The sequence below is a fragment of the Arvicanthis niloticus genome, chromosome 30 (assembly GCF_011762505.2).
Source record: "Arvicanthis niloticus isolate mArvNil1 chromosome 30, mArvNil1.pat.X, whole genome shotgun sequence".
In the NCBI taxonomy this organism is placed as follows: Eukaryota; Metazoa; Chordata; class Mammalia; order Rodentia; family Muridae; genus Arvicanthis; species Arvicanthis niloticus.
This window is the reverse complement of record NC_133438.1, coordinates 19,826,062-19,852,878: the sequence shown is the minus strand read 5'-3', so window position 1 is coordinate 19,852,878 and position 26,817 is coordinate 19,826,062. Positions and strand designations below refer to the sequence as shown.

General features: G+C 43.3%; 2 protein-coding genes across 2 annotated transcripts; one reads left to right on the top strand and one right to left on the bottom strand.

Annotated features, from left to right (window-relative positions):
- The first annotated feature begins 359 nt into the window (after positions 1 to 359).
- LOC143440708 (trace amine-associated receptor 8b) lies at positions 360 to 1,828 on the top strand. Its single transcript, XM_076927475.1, has 2 exons — positions 360 to 401; positions 652 to 1,828. The coding sequence occupies exon 2, from the start codon at positions 686 to 688 to the stop codon at positions 1,718 to 1,720; it is 1,035 nt and encodes a 344-aa protein (XP_076783590.1). The 5' UTR covers positions 360 to 401; positions 652 to 685; the 3' UTR covers positions 1,721 to 1,828.
- A 21,482-nt stretch (positions 1,829 to 23,310) lies between these two features.
- On the bottom strand, positions 23,311 to 24,454 carry LOC143440707 (trace amine-associated receptor 8b-like). The gene has a single exon (XM_076927474.1). The coding sequence runs from the start codon at positions 24,445 to 24,447 to the stop codon at positions 23,413 to 23,415; it is 1,035 nt and encodes a 344-aa protein (XP_076783589.1). The 5' UTR covers positions 24,448 to 24,454; the 3' UTR covers positions 23,311 to 23,412.
- Positions 24,455 to 26,817: the final 2,363 nt, after the last annotated feature.

The window sequence follows — 26,817 nt, the reverse complement described above, 5'->3', positions numbered from 1 at the left end:
TATCCATCAGGTAAGAAATACCTTTGTATCAGGCTAAGAATAGTAATAATAGAATAATAAGAATAGTAAATGGTTAAAATAATTGCCAAACTTTTCAGAGCAGCAAAAGAAATTCTTGGTTGTGATCATCCATCAGCAGTATTTGTACAAATTAGCAGTGCACAGAGAAACTTAAATTGTAGAACTTACTAATTATAATTAATAACAGTGAGTGTGTTTTGAAGACTCACACCTTGCACTATAGGGATTACTCCTGTGGAGTTTACAGTGGATGGAGAGGATTGGGTGGCTCCCCAAAAATCATAGGGCTTGAATACTATTAAAGGTGACTTTTTTGAATATGCCATTATATTATAACCCATCATCTTTTGTAAGACAGAAATCTATCTTCCATTACTCAGGTAATGTGTTTTCTAGACAGTTGAAAATCAATATTAAGTTTGCCTGGGATTAACAGTGTAGTTACAGGAATAATTATGTGATTATAAATGCAGAAATTAATTTTCTAAGTTTGTTAATTTTTTCATTTCTTTAGAATTAAAATAGAAAAAAGGACATGTAATCTTGGGCAATATTTAAAATTAATTATTCAGATATAGAGCTCCATTTCTTTAGTTTTTATATCTCACAATTACTGCTGTCTCCTAGCAGGACAGAAATCCCTCAAGCATAAGAACGCAGAATCATGACAAGCAACTTTTCCCAGCCAGTCCTGCAGCTCTGCTATGAGAACAGCAATGGATCCTGCATTAAAACTCCCTATTCGCCAGGGCCCCGGGTCATCCTCTACATGGTCTTTGGCTTTGGGGCTGTGCTGGCAGTGTGTGGGAACCTCTTGGTGGTGATTTCAGTTCTCCACTTCAAGCAGCTGCACTCCCCAGCCAATTTTCTCATCGCCTCTCTGGCCAGTGCTGACTTCTTGGTGGGCATCTCTGTGATGCCCTTCAGCATGGTCAGGTCCATCGAGAGCTGCTGGTACTTTGGAGACACATTTTGTAGCCTTCACAGTTGCTGTGATGCAGCATTTTGCTATTCTTCTCTTTTCCACCTGTGCTTCATCTCTGTGGACAGATACATCGCTGTCACAGACCCTCTGGCCTATCCCACCAAGTTCACAGTGTCTGTATCTGGAGTTTGCATCAGCATCTCCTGGATTCTGCCCCTGGTCTACAGCAGTGCAGTGTTCTACACAGGCATCAGTGCTAAGGGGATTGAAAGCTTAGTGAGTGCTCTCAACTGTGTAGGGGGCTGCCAAATTGTTGTCAATCAAGATTGGGTTTTGATAGATTTTCTTTTATTCTTCATACCTACCCTTGTTATGATCACTCTCTATAGTAAAATATTTTTGGTAGCCAAACAGCAAGCTGTAAAAATTGAAACTTCTATAAGTGGCAACAAAGGAGAATCGACCGCAGAGGGTCACAAAGCCAGAGTGGCCAAGAGAGAGAGGAAAGCTGCAAAAACCTTGGGGGTCACCGTGGTGGCGTTCATGGCCTCATGGCTCCCATACACAATTGACACATTGATTGATGCTTTCATGGGCTTCATCACTCCTGCTTATGTCTATGAAATTTGTTGCTGGAGTGCCTATTATAACTCAGCCATGAACCCTTTGATTTATGCTTTCTTTTACCCTTGGTTCAGGAAGGCCATAAAGCTTATTTTAAGTGGGAAAATTTTCAAGGAGCACTCCTCAACTACAAGCTTGTTTTCAGAGTAAGCATTAACACTAAGTTGATGATGTTAAGACTATCTCCAAGTTTAGTAAGTGAAGATGAAGTCTCATATAAGAAGCAAATAAATCTTATTCTCTGTTGGAGAAACATAATATTTTTTTCAATTGAATGGGAAAGAAGTCGTGGGCAGGTTAAACTATTGTAAATATGTTTATTGTACTAAATAATGAAGAGTGAATGCTTGGTAGGTGTCTTATTCACCCATGCTATATATATATATATATATATATATATATATATATATATATATATATTAGGCATTTGCTCGAGTGTTTTCCAGTTTTGAAATTGTTTTCATTGTTCATTTTCTAAGCTTTTAGTTTATTCTGGGCTGCCACTCATTCTCACATGGGCATCCTTTCCTTTTCAAGTTCTACATGAGTAGCTAGGGCTATCATAATGTTCCAAGGCTAAATAATTTGAAGAGCAGAAATCTACTTTACATATATATATATATATATATATATATATATATATATATATATATACACACATATACATATATATACTAGAGGCTGGAAGTCAAAGTGCATGGGGGCATGGGATGTCTGCACTGGTTTCTTTCCAGGTCTTATCTCGTATATGGCTTTTCTATCACAGGTTCTTTACCTGTATGTGTCTGTGCTGTGGTCTTCTCTCTTGCAAGCATATCTGTCATATTGGACTTCATAGAATATTAAGTACATGATTTAATTATTTCATCACTACTGAAGTCCTGGAAATTAGTATCTTAACATTTATATTTTAAGTGACACAATTCATCTATCCACATTTAATGACATGGGGCAAGTGGCTGTCTACTTACTGTTTCTCTCTGACAATCCCTCCCCATTTCTTCAGTGTTTGCACCTACCGGAGATTGAGGGACTGAAGGGAAATTTCTTGTACTCAGTATTGAGGAAGAATCTAGGTGCACATACAATATTATGGAATATTATGAACATTATGGAATATTAGGCCTTGTGGGTCATCATAGAATTAGTACAGCTTCCCAGAAAATTGGCAAGGAGAAGATCTACCACATAAGTTTGGCACAATAACAAGTTACATCAAATGTAGTCACCTTAAGCTCTGCATATTTCACTTCTGCATGAGGTATACATAGTGTTTGTCTTCCCAAAATGGTGTGTGTCACGGTTTTTTGTTCTCAAGATAAAGATGTCCAGTTGATTATTGAAATAATAGATGACACTGGATCCTAGTTGTAGTTTTTCCCATCTATTTATCTGTCTGTCTGTCTGTCTATATGTCTGTTTCTCTCTCTCTCTCTCTCTCTCTCTCTCTCTCTCTCTCTCTCTCTCTCCCTACCTACCTATCTATTATCCATCTATCTACCTAGATGAAGTGTAGCTTATAAATTAGGCTCAGTAAGGAATTAAATTACTGGTAATAAACTAGAATAATTGTAGCAATATATTAAAACCAATGAAATGTGGAGGCAAGAGAAATGACTCAGAAGATGTAGATACATCATGCCCGATGACCTGAGTTCGATCCCTAGGACCATATGATGAAAGGAGAGAACCAACTCCTACAAGTTGTTCTCAGACTTCCATTTCATGCACACGCAGACAAACAAACACACAACTGAATAAAATAAGTAGGTTATAAGAACAGCTTTGCATATGGTTCAGGATGGTTCTAAATACCACCTGCAGGGAAAACCTACCCAGAGAACATGTATGCTCTTTTTGGTACCATTCATGCTCTGGATTGGCAAATGGTATTAAGCTGTTTTTTCCATTCCTTCTGTCCTCACAGTCCCTGGGGAGTGGTGCCCAGGTGCTTCACCACGCCTCTGGTTCCCAACCTTGGGTTCTGAAGACAAGTTGTCAGGATTCCTACTCTGACTCTCCCATATTCATTCTCTTCCTGCTGCAGTGGGCTGATCTCCCAGCTGCCAGCACTGGAATGCTTTCTGCCCAGTGTCTGCCTGTCTCCCACTGTGAGCCTGTCCACCATCCCAACCCACGAGCAAATGGTTAGATCCACAGAAACAATGTCCTTTGGTAAGAACTGCTGTGTAAATCTGCTGCCTGTCACCCAGCATACAAGACTACTGTTAGGCGGGTACTCATACTACTTCCTAGTTTCCCCCAGAAGAGAAACTCCTGTCTTTCTCTCCTGTTGGGGGCCTCTCCATCCACTGGCTTTTCCAGTCCACTGTACACTCTCCTGTACCCATGTGACTTTGTGCACTTCAGCATGAAGTTTGGGTGCTGCCCATTTGCATGAGCTCTTCCGAAGACAGCAGGGCAAGTGCAGCCCAGTGCTGCTGGTGCACCGTGGGGTTTCCCAGTTACAGAAGTCCACTCAGAGGATCTTTGTCACAGCTGGGGCTTCTATTGCTGTAAGGAGGGACACAATGACCAGAAAGCAAGTTGGGAAGGAAATGCTTTAATTCAGCGTACACTTCCATATTGCTGTTCATTGCTGAAAAAAAAAGCAGGACAGTAACTCAAACAGGGCAGGAAATTGTCTGATGCAGGAACCATGGAGGACCTAGATTTAGGTCATAACTTGACTGTGAGACAGTTGGTTCAGACTGTCTGAATCAGGAGCTGATGCAGAGGGCCTGGAGGGAAGCTGCTTACTGGCTTGCTTCACATGGCTTGCTCAACCTGTTAATTTATACATCCCAGGACTACCAGCCCCAAAATGGCACCATCCACATGGGTTGCATCCTCCTCAGTCAATCACTAATTAAGAAAATGCCCTATCGCTAGATCTCTTGGAGGCATTCCCTCAATTGAGGCTTCTTCCTCTCTGATGATTCTAGCTCCTGTCAAGTTGACACACAAAACAAGCCAGTACAATCTTTATCAAGGAAGGATTTCATATTAGTGAGTATGAAGCACAGTTGGGTTTATTGAGTAGAGATGAAAGAGAAAGTACACACTTCAAAAATAAATGTGAGCATTCAGAGAGGGGGGAGCATTAAGCCATTAAGCCTTAAGTCTTAAGTCACAGAGATCTGGAGGCTCCCAGGATTCAATGTGGGCAATGACCCCAAATGCCCAATAGTGGGGAGATGGAACCTGAAGAGACCACCTTCAGTAGCCAAACAGGATACTAGTGGAGAAATGGGAACACCAACCCACTCACAAAACTTTCTACCCAAAATTGTTCTTGTCTAAAAGAAATTGAGAGAGAAAAATGAGGCAGAGACCTAGGGAATGGCCAACCGATGATCGGCCTAACTTGGAATCCATCCCATGGGTGACAACAAACTCTGACACTATTACTGATGCTATGTTGTGCTTGCAGACAGGAGCCTAGCATGGCTGCCCTCTGAGAGGCTCTACCAACAGCTGACTAAGACAGATGCAGATACAAATGAGGATATTATATGTATGGATTTCTTTCAACAGGGAAATTCAATAGCTTGCCAGTAGTAGATAGTAGTATTGACAAATGAACAGGCAGGAGTCTGACAGGAGAAAGGAGAAGCTGCACACACATGAATGGAAGGATGAAAATGCTTAGTAACAAGCATTGACTGAGACCAGGAATCCCTATAGAAGAGTTTGGGGAAGGACTGAAGGAACCAAAGGGTCTGGCAACCCCATAGGAAGACCAATAGTGTCAACTCACCGGGACCCCTGAGAGATCCCAGAGACTAAGCCACTAACTAAAGAGCATACATGTGCGGTCCCAAGCCACTAGCTCACATGTAACAGAGAATTGCCTTGTCTAGCCTCAGTGGTATAGGATTCCCCTAATCCTGTAGAGACATGATGCCCCGAAAAGGGAGATGCTTGGGGGGCACCCTCTCAGAAGCAAAGGGAAGGGGGGTAGGGTGAAAGAACTCTGTGAGAAGGGAGAGAGAGAGGGGGGCAACATTTGAGATATAAATAAATAAAATAATTAATAAAAATAAAAAATAAAACTCATATCCATTATAAATATGTATGAATAAGATTTTGTGGCTTTTGAAGATATGTTTTTCAGAGGATACAGTATCCAACATAGTTCAACAATTAAGCAAAGTTTTAAAATTAAGTAACATAAATTAACTGGCTTACCCATTTCTCTTAAGGATTTCCGCTTTGTAAGTCAAGTTATAAAAATGACTTTCATAGATTACACCATTTAGGCATGCAGATAATAGAGGAATGTTGATAGGCTAGCCAGAAAGGTCACATGGATCCCAGCACTAAGCAATCATAGTTCCCAATTGTGTGAACTTTGACTCACTCAGCATGGGCTTCTTTCTCTTTTCACTTTTTCTTCCTCCTCTTCATCTTCTTCCTCCTTTTCCTCCTTCTCCTCCTTTTTCTCCTCCCCCTTCTCCTCTTCCCTCTACCTGGCTCCATCCTTTCACTTTCAATGTCTTTCTTGCCTCTGGTCTTTCCCTGGAGACAAAAACAAGTCTTTTTTTTTTGTTTTTGTTTTTGTTTACCTGCTTGCCTTGTTCTTTGCTGTGAAATCTTATCCTCTGGGCATGACAGGGCTTTAGTTCCCTTGAACTCAGAGACTCTGTGGCTGTCTGCATTGTACCCTCACAGCAGCACCTGGGCCAGCTAACCTTCATTCATGGAGAGAAGAGAGGGAGGGCTCACTAGAGTACAGGAGTTGGCCATAAGTAATGAAGTGACACCCACAAGTCTCATAAGGCTTCATACAAGCAGAGCATAAAACTGAATTGTACACGTGAGAGCTCACCCCTCTCCAAAATATGTAAGCTGTTACTGGCTGCTGGAGGAGAGGAGCTTGATGGGAGCCTACAATGTCCCAAGATTGTTGAAGGGGACCTCTCACCCATACTTCTATAATTAGCCTTAATTTAACTCATTGGTTCACCAAGCTGTGTTGTGGACAGCCCCGGCCTTGTATTTTGATACTAATTTCCCTTTCCTGTGAAGGGCTGCAGAGGAGGTATGAATCATTACACAGGTGAATTCTAGTGAACCTTCTGCCTAACTTAATTTGTAAAATAAAGGCTGGAGCCAGTGATTGGGCAGAGGAAGGGGAGGTGGAAAAATAAAGGTCGGTGGAAGAGAGCAGAGGGGACGACGACGATGGAGGAGAGGATGACTGGGAAGCAGAAGGTAGAAGGACAGACGCAGGGTCTGGGAAACCCTCAAGTTATAAGGGTCTCATAGCTGTAAAACAGAGTAGTGTAGGAGTATCTGCCCAATCTAGGCTTACAGAATGTATTCATAATTACTGAGTTGTGTTTTCACAACTCATATTCGGGTTGGCGATTTAAGTATCTCCCACTACAAAGCTGGACATGGTTGGAATCATCTTTTTGTACTCTTCTTGGTGACCTTTGAAAGATGGGTAGATATTTGTTCATGTCCTTCCAGGAAAAGTTAATGCAACAATTCTATTAAATGTCAGTTAAAATAGGGCAAGGATATCCAGAAAGGGAGAATGTGTGTGCCAAGTGTTGAGAAGGTGATGCCAGATGACAAGGTGCCATCAGGATCGACATGAGTTGTTGAGTTTCTGCAGCATGGGTATCATGCACAGCAGGAACAGTGTAAATAAGAAAAGTGCACAGGGGTTGAGGGGCTGAGCCTACCTCATGACACACTCATCATGACAAGCAGTCTGCATTTCTACACAAGTCATCCTGCAGGACAAAGGATAAAAGCATACCTAGGGACTGGGGCATATGCTGGTTGTCAGACCTAGGTTTGCTGTAATTGTAACTAAGTTTTCTGCAGTCACTTACACCGCTTATAGAGCTACATGCTACAAAGTGTAAGAAATAAATACATCTCGGTCAGTTCAAGATGCATGCTTCTGTAGGCTGGCATGCACGGACTCCATGCTGATGCTGAGTGTGCTTCCTGTTTTCTATTTCTGGAACACAATTCTCTAACTACAAAGAGCAGACTTCACACACACACACACACACACACACACACACACACACACACACACACCTGAGGAGTGCCTCCCTTCTTGCCATGATAGGAAAGGAAACTAAGGATGGTGAGGATGGTGAAGGGAAAAGATCAAGCTTTAACATTAAATGTGATTAACAAGCTTACTTAGAAAATATTGGGTTACATAGGAATAAGAGAACAGAATAGGAAACTTTCTCTGGTCTGAGACAACAAAGCTAAAACAATGGATGACTTCTGCTTCTGTAAACTTGCTTGCTCTTCCTCTCTTCTGAAAGGTTAACATCTGCTCTTTGCTGTCGGAGAGCAAGCTCTACCAACGTTTGCTTACAAAGCAAGTTCTGTTTGTTAAAGATAAAACTATCTGAAAACTCGGCTTCTGTAAAACATTCTTAGTTCCAGGAAACTACACACACACACACACACACACACATACACACACACACTTTTCCAGCCAGGGATAGAAAACCACTCTAAGATGGTCACAAGAACCATGAAATGTTTCTGACCAAGGCTGGACCTATTTAAGGAACAGCTAGAGGCTACAACTGCACGCTGCTTTAGGTTTCTCCTTTATCTCTGGGTGCTAAGCATTTCTTCTGGGGAAAGGTCAGCACCCTTCCCCCATGAGCCCTCCCCCTACAGTGGGAAGCAGGATGGGTTATGTTGTCTCTCGAGTGCTCATGACCAGCCAGACTTCTGCCTTTACAGCTGTGTATCAAGTTCAGTCACTACCCTTCCCCTGACAAAGCATTAGCTTTTAGAGGAGAAGAAACATTAAAAATAGTTTGATCCACAGGATTAGAAACATGTTATATGTATCAGCCCTGTCATGGCTGTTAAAGACTCAACACCTTCTCCAACTGTGTTAATTTCTTTGCCTTGTTGTTTCATTTGCTAATTACCTGGTTTTGCCCATGTGGTGAATATCGAGCACTAGGACTGCTCCAAACAGATACCTTCACATTCCTCTGTCGTTTTGAAGTCACTGCAGATGCCATTTCCACTCTGAACCAACCGTCTCACAGTCAAGTTATGACCCTCTATCTAGGGCTGCAGTGCCCTATGACCCTTTATCTAGAGTTCCAGTAGCATGTACTTCAGATATTCGTGGCATGGAGAAATTCTAGAATGCCTTCCACATCTGTGAGGCTAACCCTCAGGGTCCCTGGGCTGGACAAGGGTGGGGGCATGTTAAGATCAGCCACATCTCAACAGAAAGCCTTCTGCCCTCTACCCCCTAACTGAGACACAAAACCTTTGCTCACCAAACCCTGTTGGGCTTTGTTATGCCAACCTCACAGTGATGGAGATTCTTACTATGAAACATAGTCACCTATTGTCGGGGAGACGGACCTTGTACCTCACTTTTCATAGCTTCTCCAGATGACTACAGAATGTTAGCGGTATTTAGTGTAGAAAGAGGTGGAGATCTTTTTGTCCCCATTGGATATTTTCTTTATTCAGATTTCAAATGTTATCTTCTTTCCTGGTCACCCCCCCTCCCCCCCGGAAATCCCTTATCCCATCTCCCCTCCACCTGATTCTATGAGGTTGTTTCCTCACTCACCCACCTACCCACTTCTGCCTCCTGGCCCTTGAATTCCCCTTCACTGGGGTATCAAGCCTTCACAGGACCAAGGGCTTCTCCTCCCATTGATGCCCAGCAAGGCCATGCTGTGTTACATAGGATCCCTCTGTGTGTACTCCTTGTTGGTGGTTTAGTCCCTGGAAGTTCTGGGGGGTCTGGTTGGTTGATATTATTGTTCTTCTTATGGGGTGTCAAACCCCTTCAGCTCCTTCAGTTCTTTCTCTAACGTCCCCACTGGGGACCCCATAGGGTACCCTGTGCACAGTTCAATGGTTGGCTTCTGGCATCCACCTCTGTATTTGTCTGTTGGGAGCCAACTTCTAGCAGAAAGCAGCTATCATCTTTGCAGCCATCTTGGGCCATATATTTGCAGGTTGATAGTTTTCCACCCTGACAAGAGACTTGTTTTTCTAGCATGGTATTTTTGCAAGCATCCCACAACAGCTGAGCACACTCTGATAACATCTTTTTTTCTCTCTCTCAGACATATCCTGGACTTGCTAATTAGTGCCCCCAGCTGCAAGGCACTCATGGTTAAGTGTTTCCAGATGCACTCCCCTACTTGTGCTTATATACACATAGTTGCCTTTCAATAAACAAGAATTGATCAGACAACTGTCTTGTCTCCATCCTTCGAGTCTCTTGTCCCTTCATCCCCATTCTCTCCCTTGCAGACCCCACTGACTGGCCCGTGGACAGGGTCATTTGTCAGGCTCTGGCAGAGCTTCTCAGGAGACAGCTATATCATGCTCCAATCAGCATGCACTTCTTAGCATCCACAATAGTGTCTGGGTTTGGTGACTGTATATGAGATGAATTCCCAGTGAATCAAGGACCTCCACATAAAACCAGATACACTGAAACTAATAGAGGAGAAAGTGGAGAAGAGCCACAAACACATGGGCACAGGGGAAAAGTTTCCTGAACAGAACACCAATGGCTTATGCTCTGAGATCAAGAATTGACAAATGGAACCTTATAAAATTGCAAAGCTCCCATAAAGCAAAGGACACTGTCAATAAGACAAAGTGGAAACCAACAGATTGAAAAAAGATCTTTACCAATCCTACATCCAATAGAGGGATAATATCCAATATATACAAAGAACTCAAGAAGTTAGACTCCAGAGAATCAAATAACCCTATTAAAAAATTTGGGTACAGAGCTAAACAAAGAATTCTCAACTGAGGAAACTTGAATAATTGAAAGCACCCAAAGAAATGTTCAACATTCTTAGTCATCAGGGAAATGCAAATCAAAACAACCCTGAGATTCCACCTCACACCAGTCAGAATGATTAAGATAAAAAATTACTAAGATCAGGTGACAGCAGATGCTGGCGAGGATGTGGAGAAAGAGGAACACTCCTCCATTGTTGGTGGGATTGCAAGCTGGTACAACCACTCTGGAAATCAGTTTGGCAGTTCTTCAGAAAGCTGGACATAGTATTACCTGAGGACCCACCTATTCCACTCCTGGGCATATACCCAAAAGATGCTCCAACACATAACAAGGACACATGCTCCACTATGTTCATAACAGCCTTATTTATTTCCAGAAGCTGGAAAGAAACCAGTTGTCCTTCAACAGTGGAATGGATACAGAAAATGTGGCACATTTACACAATGGAATATTACTCAGTTATTAAAAACAATGAATTCACGAAATTCTTAGGCAAATGGATGGAACTAGAAAATATCACCCTGAGTGAGGTAACCCAATTAAAAAAGAAAACACATGGTATACACTCACTGGTAAGTAGATATTAGCCCAAAAGCTCACAATACTCAAGATACAATTCACAGACCACATGAAGCTCAAGAAGGAAGACCAAAGTATGGGTGCTTTGATCCTTCTCAGAAAGGGGAGCAAAATAATCACAGGAGCAAACACAGAGACAAAGTGTGGAGCAGAGACTGATGTGGAGATCTTAGAAGCCTTAACCCAGGCCCTGAAAGAGTAGGGAGTTCACATACAGGGCCCTTCTCATTCTCCCAGCCGAGCTGCAGGGCTACTTGGGGAGCTGAATGCCTGTGTCACCTCAGTTTGCTCAGGTACAATGTCTGTTATTTACCCACTAAATAAGGCATAGGTTTTGGTGTTTTGATTTGAAATGAATTTTTCCCATATAATATAACCTGATTACTGTCTCCCATCTAGATCCACCTCCTTCCACTCTCTGATGAGAAAAATAAGGTAGGCTGGAGAGATGGCTCAGTGGTTCAGATGACTCAGCTCATTGGATGCTCTTCCAGAGGTCCTGAGTTCAATTCCCAGCAACCACAGGGTGGCTCACAACCATCTACAATGGGATCTGATGCCCTCTTCTGGCCTGCAGGTGTACATGCTGATAGAATACTTATATACATTAAATAAATAAATATTTTTTTAAAAAGAAAGCACACAGGCTTCTATGAGAAAATGATAAAATATAATATAATAATACAATATAATATAATAAAACAAAACCTAACACATCAGAATTGAGCAAAACAAACAAAATGAAAGGGCCCTAGAAAAGGCACAAGAAATAGAGACACGTGAGTTCACAGGAATCTCATAAAAACATTGAACTAGAAGCTATAATATATATGTGAAGGACCTGTAGGGTAAGAAGGGCAGAGAAGAAAAATATAAATAAAATAAAATAAAAATTTAAAATAATGACATTAAATTTTAAAAATTAAAAATAAAGAAAGTGCCCTTACAGGACTCATGAGACAAGGATCAGCTGGAGATGCCACTGGCTTCATTTCTGTTGGCCATCTGGGCATGCAGCCTACCCTAAAGAGTACTTCAGAGTTTCTTCAGTGAGACTTGGAGAAAAGTAAATCTCCATTTGTAAGTGGTTATCAGTTGGAGACCGATGCTGGGTGAGGGATGAAGGCATGTGTCCACTTCTTTTAGATCTAGGAGCCAACGTGATGCAGCCCTGTGCAGTTCCTGTGCATGCCGCCCCATTCTGTGTGAGTTCCTACTGTCTTGGTCCTGCTATGTTTAGAACACCTTGCTTCCTTAGTGTCCCTCATTGCTCTGGCTCTCATACTCCTTCTTCCTCGGGGTTCCCTGATCCTTGTGGGTAGGGATTGGATGGAGACACCCTGTTTAGGGCCAAGTGTTCTGAAGTCTCTTATTTTCTGGCTTATAGTCTTTGTTATTTGTTTTCATCTGCTTCAGAACAAAGCTTCTCTGATGGTGGCTGAGGAAGGCACTGATCTATGAGTCTAGCCAAATATCGTTAGGAGTCATTTTACTGCTATGTTCCTTTAATAGAACAGTAGAATTTGCATTTTCTTAATAGGCTATCTAGTCTCAAGTCTTTGGTCACCCAAGCAGTGTCTGGTATGGATTCCAGCTTGTGGAGTGGATCTTAAGTCAGATATTGGTTGGTTATTCCTACAAGCTTGGTACTACCTTTACGTTTATAGTATACAATGGTGTCTTTCAGGTAAGACACCATTGTATACTATAGGGTTCTTAGCTCCTTTAGTGTGTAAGTTTCTCCTTTGGGGCCGTACAGAGTCCTTTCCAGTACTAAGAACACTGGTCCATAGAGGTAAAGGCTGTCGTCAAGGCGCCATCTCTACCTTTCCATGTTCCCTGAATTGTTCTCAGCAATAGGGCCTGGCCACCAGCTTGCGGAAAGCAACCAGCAGCCTTGACAGCAGCTGGTGCTGTTTGAGTTTCCCTGGGATCTCTTTGGAGAACAACTCAACTAGATGTAATCCATTCCCAGTATTGGGAGCGTCATTTGATGGGAAGAAATGTCCAGTTGGAGCTTTGTCTCCTCATCTGGCGATTTCACTTAGATCACATTCATATATGCACATATTTTAAGAAGCTTCTACTATGTCAGGTTTCCATACTCAAGTGGCCCTTAACTTTATTGGTCTCTCCCCATATTTCCTGTCTCATCCCCTCTTCCCTCCCATTCCCTGGTTGGTCCGCCTAGTCCAGCTATCCACCACCATCCGTCTATAATTATCTACTCTATTTCCTTTTCCTAGGGAGATCTACCCACCCCCCAAGTCTGATTGATTGTTTATGTCTTTTCTTTTGTCTGTGTAGATGATTTGTCTGCTCTTGGTTGAATCACTGTTTTTTTTTTTTTTTCAGTTGTTATTTCTTTTGTGTTCTTATATATTCTAGACACTAAAATGTCATCAGATGAGTAGCTGGCACAAATGCCCTCCCATTCTGTAAGTGGCTTTTTCACATACTTAATTGATATGCAGTCTCTCTTTTTTTTATTGGATATTTTATTTACATTTCAGATGTTTTCCCTTTTCCCCATTACCCCCCCCAAAAAAGAACCCTACCCATCTCCCCTCCTCCTGCTTCTATGAGGATGTGTCCCCACCCACCCACACACTCCCACCTCTCTGCTCTCGAATTCCCCCACACTGGGGCATCCATTTATTTTATGTATGAGTGCTCTGTATGCATGTACAGCTGAATGTCAAAAGAGGGCATCAGAATCCATTACAGATGGTTATAAACCACCATGTCTTTCCTGGGAATTGAACTCAGGACCTCTGGAAGAGCACTTAGTGCTCTTAACTGCTGAGCCACCTCTCCAGCTCAGCTGTGTAGTCTCTTTAATTTGATATGATTTCACACTTTACTTCTTCTTCTATCCCCCTTCCTATCCTTTTCCTTTCCCATCTCGTTCCCCTCTCCTATCTTTCCCATCCTCTTTCCCTTCCCTTCCCTTCCCTTCCCTTCCCTTCCCTTCCCTTCCCTTCCCTTCCCTTCCCTTCCCTTCCCTTCCCCTCCTTTTCCCTTCCCTTCCCTTCCCTTCCCTTCCCTTCCCTTCCCTTCCCTTCCCTTCCCCTCCTTTTCCCTTCCCTTCCCTTCCCTTCCCCTCCTTTTCCCTTCCCTTCCCTTCCCTTCCCTTCCCTTCCCCTCCTTTTCCCTTCCCTTCCCTTCCCTTCCCTTCCCTTCCCTTCCCTTCCCTTCCCTTCCCTTCCCTTCCCTTCCCTTCCCCTCCTTTTCCCTTCCCTTCCCTTCCCCTCCTCTTCCCTTCCCTTTCCTTCCCCTCCTTTTCCCTTCCCTTCCCTTCTCCTCCTCTTCCCTCCCCTCTCTTTCTCTCATTTCCTAATAGAGCCTTTATGTTTATCCCAGACCACTTTTGACTCCCTGCCTCCTAAGCCTCCACACTGCTGCACTTACAAGTAAGTCATAGTCCCCAGATGGGTGGGACTTTTATACATGTATACATGAGAAACCCCTTTTATACATGACTTGTGAGAAAGCCATTTTGCTGTCCTCACTCATATTGTCTCTACTGGACTCTTTCACTGAGGCTATTCTATACAGAACATTAAATTTTAAGTAGAAATCACTAAGTATAGATTCTTCTTACTACTTACATGTTACCAATCATAGACTCCACTTTGAGGTGTTTAATATGTGCAGTGGCTAGGCTTCCTGGGAGATTTCCACCAACTTCTAGGAGAGCCTTATTGGTGTAAGCCAGATACAGTATTTTATATATGTATATATATGCATATATATATATATATATATATATATATATATATATGATGCCACCAGATACACCAGATATGTAAGAAGTTAGACATCATGTTCAGGTAGTAAAATATCTGGTAAGGTGATAGGACTAGCATAATTGGTGGCTGTAGGGAATTTGTGGCAGATTTGCTTAAAGTATAAATTTTACTTGATTTAGAAAATTATCTCTTAGTTACATTCTGAGCAAGTGTAATGATCATTGCTAAGTGTAGTGGGTTGGTCCAATGTTGCTTGTATTCTAATGCTAAACATTGGTTCTTCAAGATGTACTTAAGTGATGCCATGTAAACCTTCTCCCCAGTTTACCTGGTCAATAAAAAGCTAGAGCCTGTGATTGGGCAGTGGAGGGAGAAAGGTGGGACTGGAAGTTTGAAAGGAGGTTACAGAGAGAGAGAAAGAGAGAGAGAGAGGGAGAGGGGAGAGGGGAGAGGAGAGGAGAGGGGAGAGGGGAGGAGAGGGGAGAGGAGGGGAGAGGGGAGAGGAGGGGAGAGGAGGGGAGAGGGGAGAAGAGGGGAGAGGGGAGAGGAGGGGAGAGGGGAGAGGGGAGAGGGGAAAGGGGAGAGGGGAGAGGGGAGAGGGGAGGGGAGAGGAGGGGAGAGGGGAGAGGAGGGGAGAGGGGAGAGGGGAGAGGGGAGAGGGGAGGGGAGAGGAGGGGAGAGGGGAGAGGAGGGGAGAGGGGAGAGGAGGGGAGAGGGGAGAGGAGGGGAGAGGGGAGAGGAGGGGAGAGGGGAGAGGAGGGGAGAGGGGAGAGGGGAGAGGGGAGAGGAGAGAGGGGAGAGGAGAGAGGGGAGAGGAGAGAGGGGAGAGGAGAGAGGGGAGAGGGGAGGGGAGAGGGGAGAGGGGAGAGGAGGGGAGAGAGGGGAGAGGGGAGAGGGGAGAGGGGGAGAGGAGAGAGGGGGAGAGGAGAGAGGGGGAGAGGGGAGAGGGGGAGAGGGGAGAGGAGAGAGGGGAGAGGGGAGGAGGGAGAGAGGGGAGAGGGGAGGAGAGGGGAGAGGAGGGGAGAGGGGAGAGGGGAGAGGGGAGGAGGGAGGAGGAGAGGGGAGGAGGGGAGGAGGAGAGGGGAGGAGGGGAGGAGGAGAGGGGCAGGAGGGGAGGAGGGGAGAGAGGGGAGAGAGGGGAGAGAGTGGGGAGAGTGGGGAGAGAGGGGACAGATGGGAGAGAGGGGAGAGAGGGGAGAGGGGAGAGGGGGAGAGGGGAGAGGGGAGAGGGGAGAGGGGAGAGGGGAGAGGGGAGAGGGGAGGAGGGGAGGAGGAGAGGGAGGAGGGGGAGGAGGAGAGGGGAGGAGGGGAGGAGGGGAGAGAGAGGGAGAGAGCATGGGAGAGAGGGGAGAGAGGGGAGGAGAGGAGGGAGAGAGGGGAGAGAGGGGAGAGAGGGAGAGAGGGGAAGGGGAGAGAGGGGAAGGGGGAGAGGGGAGAGAGGAGGGGGGGAGGGGGGAGAAGAGAGGGGAGAGAGGGAAGGGGGGAGAGGGGAAGGGGAGAGGGGAGAGAGGAGGGGGAGGGGGGGAGAGGAGAGGGGAGGAGAGGGGAGAGGGGAGAGGGGAGAGGGGAGAGGGAGAGGGGAGAGGGGAGAGGGGAGAGGGGAGAGGGGAGAGGGGAGAGGGGGGAGAGGGGAGAGGGGAGAGGGGAGAGGGGAGAGGGAGGAGAGGGAGAGGGAGAGGAAGAAGGAGGGGGAGGGGGAGGGGGAGGAGAGAGAGGGAGAGGGGAGGGAGAGGGGGGAGGGGGGAGGGGGAGGGGAGGGGGAGAGGGTGGGGGAGGGGGAGAGGGAGAGGGAGGAGGGTAGGAGAGGGGGAGAGGGAGAGGGAGAGGGAGAGGGAGAGGGGGAGGGGGAGGGGGGAGGGGGAGGGGGAGGGGGAGGGGGGAGGGGGAGGGGAGGGGGAGGGGGAGGGGGAGGGGGAGGGGGAGGGGGAGGGGGAGGGAGAAGATAGAGTAGGAGGAAACTGCCATAGACCAGAACCATATGACTGAAAGAAACAGCAAGTAACAAGGGGCATTATATCTGGGGAATAATTTAGTCTAGCCCTAGGTCTGCCCAATCTATAATATAATTGGCTTATGATTAAAATACCTGGACTGTGTATCTTTTATATGGGCTTATAAAGATTCCTACTACAGCTGTGACCCATGCAGCTGGACTTCTGAACCTTGGGGTGGGAGTGGAGCAACAGGAGATTAAGGAAGAAAGACAGAAGTAACACGATCAAACCTTGTATTGGGTGGACCATAAACTCGTTGACGGAGATGCAAAGGTATCCTGGAACTTCAGTGTGTTGAATGTACACTGTAAAAACAAGTTAGCCAGTCTCCTCAGGTTGGGTCTCTGTAGAAAGCAGTCCCTAGCTGTAGTCACCTGGGATGAGGAAGGTGCACTGCCGCAGCTGTGCTGGACACTTTCTTCACACACTGACAGCATCCACTCTCATCAAGAGATGAATTTTTATTTCGGTGGGACTAAGGCATTGGCCTCCATGGCATGGCTGTGATCACGTCAACAGAGCACGCTCCCTCCAGTGTCATCTGCTCTCCACAGATCTTGATGATAAAACTTACACAGCATTTAAATTGAGTCCAGAATAGTGCATAGGTTCAAAACATTAAAACTGAAATTGACAAGGAATGAAACATACTTGATAACTATAGCTTGAATAGTGAAAGAATGTTTTCTCTCCCTTTGGCAAATTTAAAACTGTCTTACATCTACACAACTGGATGAGCATGGGGGACTCAAACTGGTGCCTTCACCCCTATGTTCTAGTGTCTTTGGTATAGGAAGGTTATTCTGCATGGCACCAAAGGGGAAACAAAAACACCAGCCTGGTTACAAACCTTTGACCTACAACGGTGTCCTGTCTGCAAGACAGGCTGATGCAGCTGGGCACAATGGTTGTGTGTATAACCAACAAACGTCTGACTTGACTGAAGCCTCACTTCATGAGATGGAATCCATACCTAAACTTGAGTAGATGCCGACTAACCTGAGTCTAGATAGCCAAAGACCAAGGGTAAAACCAAATACTTCTGTTCTAAAATTCTTTTTAAAGGTAGCAATAAAATGACTTCCATTGACATTCTTCTGCACTCAGATCGGTGCCTTGTTCAGCCTCATCAGAGAAACACCTTCCTGAACACTCTTAAATGGGAGGTGTCCATCAAATTCTTCCCTGAGAACCCTGAGAAGAGGAGGAGAAAAGATCGTAAGAGCCAGAGTAATGAGGGACACTACAGAAGCAAGGCCTTCTAAGCACAGCAGAACCAAGTCAGTATGAACTCAGACTGAGGCAGTATGTACAGGGTTGCACAGAGCTGCACAGGGCTGCACAGGGCTGCACAGGGCTGGACAGGGCTGGACAGGGCTGCACAGGACTGCACAGGGCTGCACAGGGCTGCACAGAGCTGCACAGGGCTGCACCAAACTGGAGCCTAGAGCTGGACGAGGTGGACTCCTGCTCTCATCTCTAAGCCAGCAGCTGCCTCCAACTGATAACTACTTGCAAATAAAACTTTAGTTTTCTTCAAGGGAGAACAAACTGCTCTTAAGGGTAGGCTGCATGCCCAGCAGTAGGTGCCAGTAGATGGCCACAGAAGACAAACTCAAAGACATCTTCGGAGGTTCCTTGTCTTGTAATACCGTGTCAGGGGTTCTCTGCACCCCACTTACAGGTCCTTTGTGCAAACTTTATAGCTTCTGGTTTTGTGTTTTTATGGGATTCCTGGGTGTGAGGACAGTAGGTCTTGGCATCTATGTGTTTCTTGTGCCTTCTCTTGATCTCTTTTTCTTTCCTTTTGTCCTATTCTGATTTGATTTTTGTTTGTTTTATTTTATCACTTTAATTCTATTTTGTTATTATCCCTCACACATCGGCTTGTTTTCTAATGAGAGACAGAAATGGGGTGATATGGGTGGGAGGGGCTAGGGAGGCAGAATAGAGGGAGGGGAAACTGTAACCAGAATATATTGTATGAAAACAATCTATTTTCAATAAAAAATAAAATAAAGAATGCTTACAATTATTTTCTGAACTTTCCAAATTTGATTATTATTTCATTCAATAATCTTAGCTTAGCTGCATTAAAACTATTAATGGGGTTCAATTTAGCTATTATAAAAGGATAACATGGATTCCCACACATTTTAAATTGTCCATTCTTTCTGTTGCTTTCCACAATATTGTTTCATATCATTTTGTTCCTGATTACTTTTTGTCAAGGCTGAAACATTCCCTATGAAATTTTGATGTGATCTTTCCTAGAGACAGAAACAGTTGCTTCTGGCATGTAACTAAGAGACCCAGCAGTATCTCTCCACTCTTCTCTCTACCATAAGCTCTACCATGAGACAATCTGAAGAAAAGGCCCTCATGTTCAGGAAATACTGTGGTTCAAGGTTTTACTAGAAGCACTGGCTGTGGGCATGAGGTGGGGGCTCCTCCTTCTGGTTGTGACATTTAAAAAAGATCTAATATTTTCTCACTGCCCAATGAGACTGGCAAAGTTGGCCAAGCATTTCTTTTGGGATAATATCTGGTGTAAAGAAAAAGTCCCCCTAAAATTTAAATTCCCCGCTTCTTTTTTTCCCTTCAGTGAACCTTGAATAATTTCTTACTGCCTTTGCACCTCTCTGATGGATTCTGTTTGTTGGTTTACTGAATTTGTTCAAAATACTTTCCTCAGATTTTCTAAATGTTCTCATTTGAATTATTGGTATCCTTAAATGCATTCAACCATCACTAGAACAAGATGCCCAGGAGTGGAACTTTTAACAGGTATAGAAAAGAAATTATGAAAAGTGTTGTCTGTGGACACCTCCTGTTTTGTAGTTTATCCTGTTAACATTTTCTGTGGATGTGGTCAGGTAGTTGTTTTGTTGTTGTCATTGGGCTTTTTTTGTTTAAAAAAAAAATACCAAAAAATTTTTGGTCCCTTTCAGTGGGATGGGGGTGGGCTAAAGCCATAGGAAGAAGAATGTGATGTATGTGTCCAGTATGTGCAATTTTAGTTTTTGTTTTGCAAAAAGGGTTGAACTATTTTTGATAACAAGAGTAAATTGTAGAAAACGGAGGTGGGGAAGAAGAAAAGTGTTATCTGTAACAACCTAAAGCGGCTTCCATATCTCATTAAAAACAGAATAATTTTATGTGTGAGATATTTAATCTGTTCCAGTGTCATGAAAAAACTGATCAGGGTGTAGGAACAAACCTCAATGGTAAGAAAAAAAACTTAAGGGAGAAGGTCCTCAAGCTGAAGTCGGGAAGTTAAGTGAGCTACAGTGATAAAAGGAGAAACTGGGATGAAGACCTCTCCACGACCTCTCCACGTTTTTCCTCCATGGTTAGAAACTTTGAGTTCACCTATAAGCAGTTCCGGGCGCTAAAAAAGCACTTCCGATTAGACACCAAACCGCGGGAGAAGACTCTGGAGGTCTTGGCTGATGCACTCAAACTGAGAAAAAGACACATCAAGGCCTGGTTCTACATAATGCAGAATAAGAGGATGCGAAACTGGTTTTCTAAGACCTACAAGCATCGGAGAATGTTCTATCGCCACTGTATATCAAGAGCGACCACCAGGCAGAATGACCCTGAGGAGTCCTCTCAAAATAACCCTGGACTCCCGGAAACTTCGGAAGCCCTGAAGAATCTCACACTCTCTGGGTACCAAAGCACAGCTGGCACGGCACAGGATTGCCGCCTTTTCACCTTCCTTGTTGGGGCAAGGGACGTTGGGATTTATGTCTATGGAAGGTATATTAATAATAAAGTTTGAATTTATAGAAACTAAAAAAAAAAAAAGAAAGAAACTTAAATAGATTTTCAGCCATCATATCTCAAAATATTGATAAGTTAACTCCCCAATTTTAAATTCCAATATCTATTTTTCTCTGACTTCATTATATTCAAATAATATAATAATGTTGGATAATATTAGACCCTACTGTCATCTTGGCCCTAAAGAAAATACTTCTATAGTTCTTCCTCTAAGTATGTGCTGATAAGCTACCTCATCATACACTGAAGAAACAAATGGAGAATGGAAACTTAGAGACTAATGTTCCTCCCTACAAAATTCCCTCATGTTTTGCTTTTTTTTTAGTTCCGATATTCATTATTAACTTTAGTCAAGAAATGTCAAATGGGAAATTCCAGAAATAAGCCAATCACATCTTCCTAGACATGGTGGCACACGCCTGTACTTTTGTTTTCTTCTACCACCACCACCACCACCACCATCATCATCACCACCACCACCACCATCAGCAGCATCATTTGTGTGTGTATGTTATAGATAAATGTATGTGCACTCATGTATGTGACTCCATGTAGTTTGTGTGCATGCCATGCTTTTTACATGGCTGCTGGAGATCTGAACCAGGGTGCATATGCTTACATGGCGACCACTTACCCCACTAAACCATCTCTCTAGCACCAGCATCCAGGCTAATGGCAGAGAGGATCGCGTCAGCATAAAGCCAGCCTGAGCTCCACATGGGGTGGATATTAGAGCACATTGACAGCTGACCTGACCCAGTGTCCACACAGCAGCTTCTTGATCATGCTCACTATGGCGGGAGCACAGCAGTCCTTGGGATCCATGTCACTCGTGACCTGATGACCTCAGTTCACACAAGCAGCAATACTGCCAATTCAGGTTTGCCTGTAAGCAGCCAACAATCGCTTTCACCGATTGTGAATGTAGCAATCCTATGACTTATTGTGGATTTAAAAAAAAATCCCACGCTGAAGTGGCCAAGATCTCCAGTAATAACAAGGCTCCCTTGTGTGAAGTTTTGAAGAACAATAAACACTATTTGTGTCACACTTCAAACTACTAAAATTATGTCCCTTATGGTGGGCAAGTGCTCAGGCACTAACATGTCTACATTTTGTCCCTGAGACATCATCTCAACTTAGAGATGAAAAGGTAGGTAATGTAGCAGTGTATTCTGAGACTGCATTCACACAGTTTTATAATAGAATAATACACTTTGTGTCCACATAATGTAACTCATATCTTACTGTACATAAATTACTATATATATATGAAAAACTTAGATACAGACATCAGCACTGTCACAATTTGTGACATCTGCTTAACTTTTGCCTTACAAAAGCAGGAAAGAAATGCTCCATACACTCTTTTTAGGTAAAGAAAATATCGAAGAAAGCTGAAGAAGTGAATTATGTCCGAACTCAGGTGAAAATGTTTTATAAATGACATTCTCCAGTGATAATTGATGCTTCATTCACAGTTTTTAAGTTGATTATGGTCACCGGTCCTGCCTTTATTTATTTTTTTTAAAGATTTATATTATGTTGAAAAATATTTTATTTTTAATTGAAAAATAGTAACTGAACATATTTTTAGATGCAATGTTTCATTAAGAAATTTTAGGTTAACATAATAAGTTATGCATTTTATTATGGCAGTTTTGTTATTGTATTACATGGATTTGAACATCCCATTATACATTATACTAATTTATCCCTCTTCCACACTGCCTTCCCTTATCTCTTACTAATACTCTTCCTTCTCCCAATTGGCGACCCATTCAACTACCATACCATATCTGAACTTTTACATTATCTGCATCTTATTTTCACTTCCTTGATTCTTTCTTTTTGGTTGAAGATGTTTCCACTTTCCGGGCAGTGTCTCTCATTAAGTCTAAAATACCAGTCCTAAGACACTGTGCATGCTCCAAGATCCTGTGCCCCACCTCTTGACAGACATGAGAGGACTCCACACTGCTTGATATCCTGAGAGGCGAGAAACACTGTAGGAAGATGAAGAAATAGTTGTAGGAGTACAGTTAGAAGATTGACCCTCTACTGTGTCATCGTGGGTGGATGTGTCTGTGATGGCTGTTTCCAGACTCAATTAATTATGAAGTTCTCCCTCTTCTCACTCCATTTTTAAGAGGTAATAGAATCAAATGGGCAATTGAGAGTAAACTGAAGATAAACTGTTGATCCAATGTGTCTGATGACCCTGTAAGAAGAGGTAAGGACACAGACAAGGAACAAGAGACATCTGCACACTGAAGATAGACTCCCTCAGAAAAAAATCTGCTCTGCCAAGGCTTGATCTTGGGCTTTGCAGCCCTCAGCTTTGAGACACTGCATGTTGTGTGACAATGAAGCTAGCTGGCTTACGGCATTTTGTTTTGACAACTATAGAAACCTAATGCCACAGTGCAGACATCAAAGGAAGACAGATAGTTTCATTAGCGATTTCATGCCCAAAAATTAGATCTAAAATGCACTGGGGCTAAAGAGATGGCTCAGCAGTTAAGAACACTGACTGCTCTTCCAGAGGTCATGAGTTCAATTACCAACTCACAACCATCTGTAATGGGATCCAATACCCTCTTCTGGTGTGTCTGAAGAAAGTGACAAGGTACTCACATACATAAAATAAATAAATCTTTTTAAAAAAAAAAAATCAATGCACTCAAAATTGCAAGGATATATTCAAAATAATTGATTACATATAAAAACTATGTATTGGTTTCTTGTGTAGTACAACAATCATCTCAATGACAGTTTAATGGTTTACTTTGGCAAGACTTTAATCCTGACTATTTTTGTTTTAAATGGTGTATTTTTGTTTAGTTTCAAATGGGTCATTTCTTACATCTAATTCAGTCACCATTTTATAATTTTATGCCATAAGGTATTTTCTGAACGTAATATTAATGCTTACTCTGAAAACAAGCTTCTAGTTGAGGAGTGCTCCTTGAAAATTTTCCCACTTAAAATAAGCTTTATGGCTTTCCTGAACCAAGGGTAAAAGAAAGCATAAATCAAAGGGTTCATGGCTGAGTTGTAATAGGCACTCCAGCAACACAGTTCATAGACATAGGCAGGAGTGATGAAGCCCGTGAAAGCATCAATCAATGTGTCAATTGTGTATGGGAGCCACGAGGCCATGAACGCCACCACGGTGACCCCCAAGGTTTTTGCAGCTTTCCTCTCTCTCTTGGCCACTCTGGCTTTGTGACTCTCTGCGGTCGATTCTCCTTTGTTGCCACTTATAGAAGTTTCAATTTTTACAGCTTGCTGTTTGGCTACCGAAAATATTTTGCTATAGAGAGTGATCATAACAAGGGTAGGTATGAAGAATAAAAGAAAATGTACCAAAACCCATTCTTGGTTGACAACAATTTGGCAGCCCCCTACACAGCTGAGAGCACTCACTAAGCTTTCAATCCCCTTAGCACTGATGCCTGTGTAGAACACTGCACTGCTGTAGACCAGGGGCAGAATCCAGGAGATGCTGATGCAAATTCCAGATACAGACACTGTGAACTTGGTGGGATAGGCCAGAGGGTCTGTGACAGCGATGTATCTGTCCACAGAGATGAAGCACAGGTGGAAAAGAGAAGAATAGCAAAATGCTGCATCACAGCAACTGTGAAGGCTACAAAATGTGTCTCCAAAGTACCAGCAGCTCTCGATGGACCTGACCATGCTGAAGGGCATCACAGAGATGCCCACCAAGAAGTCAGCACTGGCCAGAGAGGCGATGAGAAAATTGGCTGGGGAGTGCAGCTGCTTGAAGTGGAGAACTGAAATCACCACCAAGAGGTTCCCACACACTGCCAGCACAGCCCCAAAGCCAAAGACCATGTAGAGGATGACCCGGGGCCCTGGCGAATAGGGAGTTTTAATGCAGGATCCATTGCTGTTCTCATAGCAGAGCTGCAGGACTGGCTGGGAAAAGTTGCTTGTCATGATTCTGCGTTCTGATGCTTGAGGGATTTCTGTCCTGCTAGGAGACAGCAGTAATTGTGAGATATAAAAACTAAAGAAATGGAGCTCTATATCCGAATAATTAATTTTAAATATTGCCCAAGATTACAAGTCCTTTTTTCTATTTTAATTCTAAAGAAATGAAAAATTAACAAACTTAGAAAATTAATTTCTGCATTTATAATCACATAACTATTCCTATAACTACACTGTTAATCCCAGGCAAATTTAACACTGATTTTACCTGTCCAGAAAACATATTACCTGAGTAATGGAGGACAGAATTCTTTCTTGCAAAAGATGATTGCATATAATGTAATGGCATACTCAAAGAGTCACCTTTAATAGCATGTCAAGCCCTATGATGTTTGTAGGAGACTGTAAACTCCATAAGAGTAATCCCTACAGTGCAAGGTGTGAGTCTTCAAAACACACTAACTGTTGTTAATTATAATTGGTAAGTTCTATAAATTACGTTTCTCTGTACACTGCTAATTTGTGCAAAAAAAAAAAATAGTGCTGATAGCAACAACCAAGAGTTTTTCTTTTTTTGACTGCTCTGAAAAGTTCAATATTTGGCAATTGTATTAACCATTTAATATTCTTAGCCTGATGTATAGATATTTCCTATCTGATGGATGAAATCATCATTATCAATTCAGATGTCTTAAAAAAAACTATCTTCTTTCTGAAGTAGTAGATTGAAAACTTTTAAAGAAAAGTGTGATCTACTATTTAAGGCAAAGATACTGAAGGTATTCTGTAATTACTGTACAGCAACACATTGATTGAGAGGGATGAAATCAATAGATGATTCCATTGCTGTGTCATGGAATTCTTACAGGCCATGCTCTCTCACACCCTCTATACCACATTCACATCAACTGAGACACACGCTGTCTGACTGTCTGATCAATGACATTTCCAAAGCACAACACAAGATGCAAAACTCTAATACGAACAGCAAAGCAAAGACACAATCAGGAAACATCATGCAGCCAACTTACAGATCATGTGACTCCATTACATTGAGGATACACCAGGAAAGATGAACAAGTTGTGTCTACCATCGAACCCTTTAGTAAGGTTTCCTGTAAGTCAGTAGATGGTTCCTATAGATTCAGAGCTTCTACACTTCATTAGTCAAAGATGGATGTCCCACTTAAAGAAAAGGTCAAATGACTCCCTCTTGTATCTCCACACATCAGAGAAGCACAGAAGCTGGTAGACCTCCTCAGGGTGACACACCCCACACTTAGTATTATTCCAGCCTGCTTTGGCTGGAGCTGAGAGCACAAGGATGCCTTGTGGTTAGATGGGAGTTTTGATAAAAAGCCAGAACAATAGGTGACCTGTGGTGCTGGAGGTAACAGTTGTAGAGACCTTGGGCTGATGATTCACACTAGTGGAGTCCTGGACAGTCTGAAGCAAAGCCATGCAGTTTGGAGTGGTGAGCTAACACTGTTTTGAAAGACAGCTCTTTGTATACTTCTGAACTGAAGTGGTGCTAGAACCTTTGAACTTTGACATCAAGTGTTCCCATGGTGTCTGATGTTGGGAGCCAACTTTAGTAGAAAGCGGCTAGATCAACTTTGCAGCCATCTGGAACCATATACCCTGATGAAAGACTTGGTTGTCAAAAGCCTATAACAGCTGAAGCACACTCTGATAAATATATTGTTTATCCCACATAGCTTGTTTTGCTGTTTAGTGACCTCAGCTGTATGGTGCACATGGTAAAATGTTTTCACCTGTGTTCTCCTGCTTGTGTATATAAATACCTCAGAATTCCCTTCAATAAGGGAGACATGAGAAAATAGAAGAGACTGAATCACACCCTGTCTTGTCTCCATTCTTCGCATCTCTTGCCCCAAGAGCCACACTCTCTCTTGACCAGAGCACTTAGCCCCAAAAGTGTTGAGGAAAAGTGTTGAGGCAGAGTGTGGGCCACAACAGTCTGACACTGTCCATTCTGACCCAGGTCTTCCTGGATTATTCAATGGAAGTGAGCCATCTGAGGTCAGGCACAGGAAGCTGATGGACCCATAAGAGCCTCATGAGCCCAGAGCTCAAATTGCTACCCTCTACTGCTCCAGTGACCTCTACTTCATACTGCAGATGACTTGATTCAAAGCTCCAGGTGGGTTTGTCATGAGCTGCTTCATTGTGTTGGTGTGCACCAAAGTGACAGCTATGTTTTAAACTTGCTCAGCATGGCCTCAGTTGAACACTCTTCCCAATAACAAGAGTGTTGATTCTGCCCATTTATGTCAACAATAGGACTTTCCCCACCTAGTTAAATCTTCCCTTCCTAGAACTTCACTCAGTATTTTATTCACTGTATAAACTAAT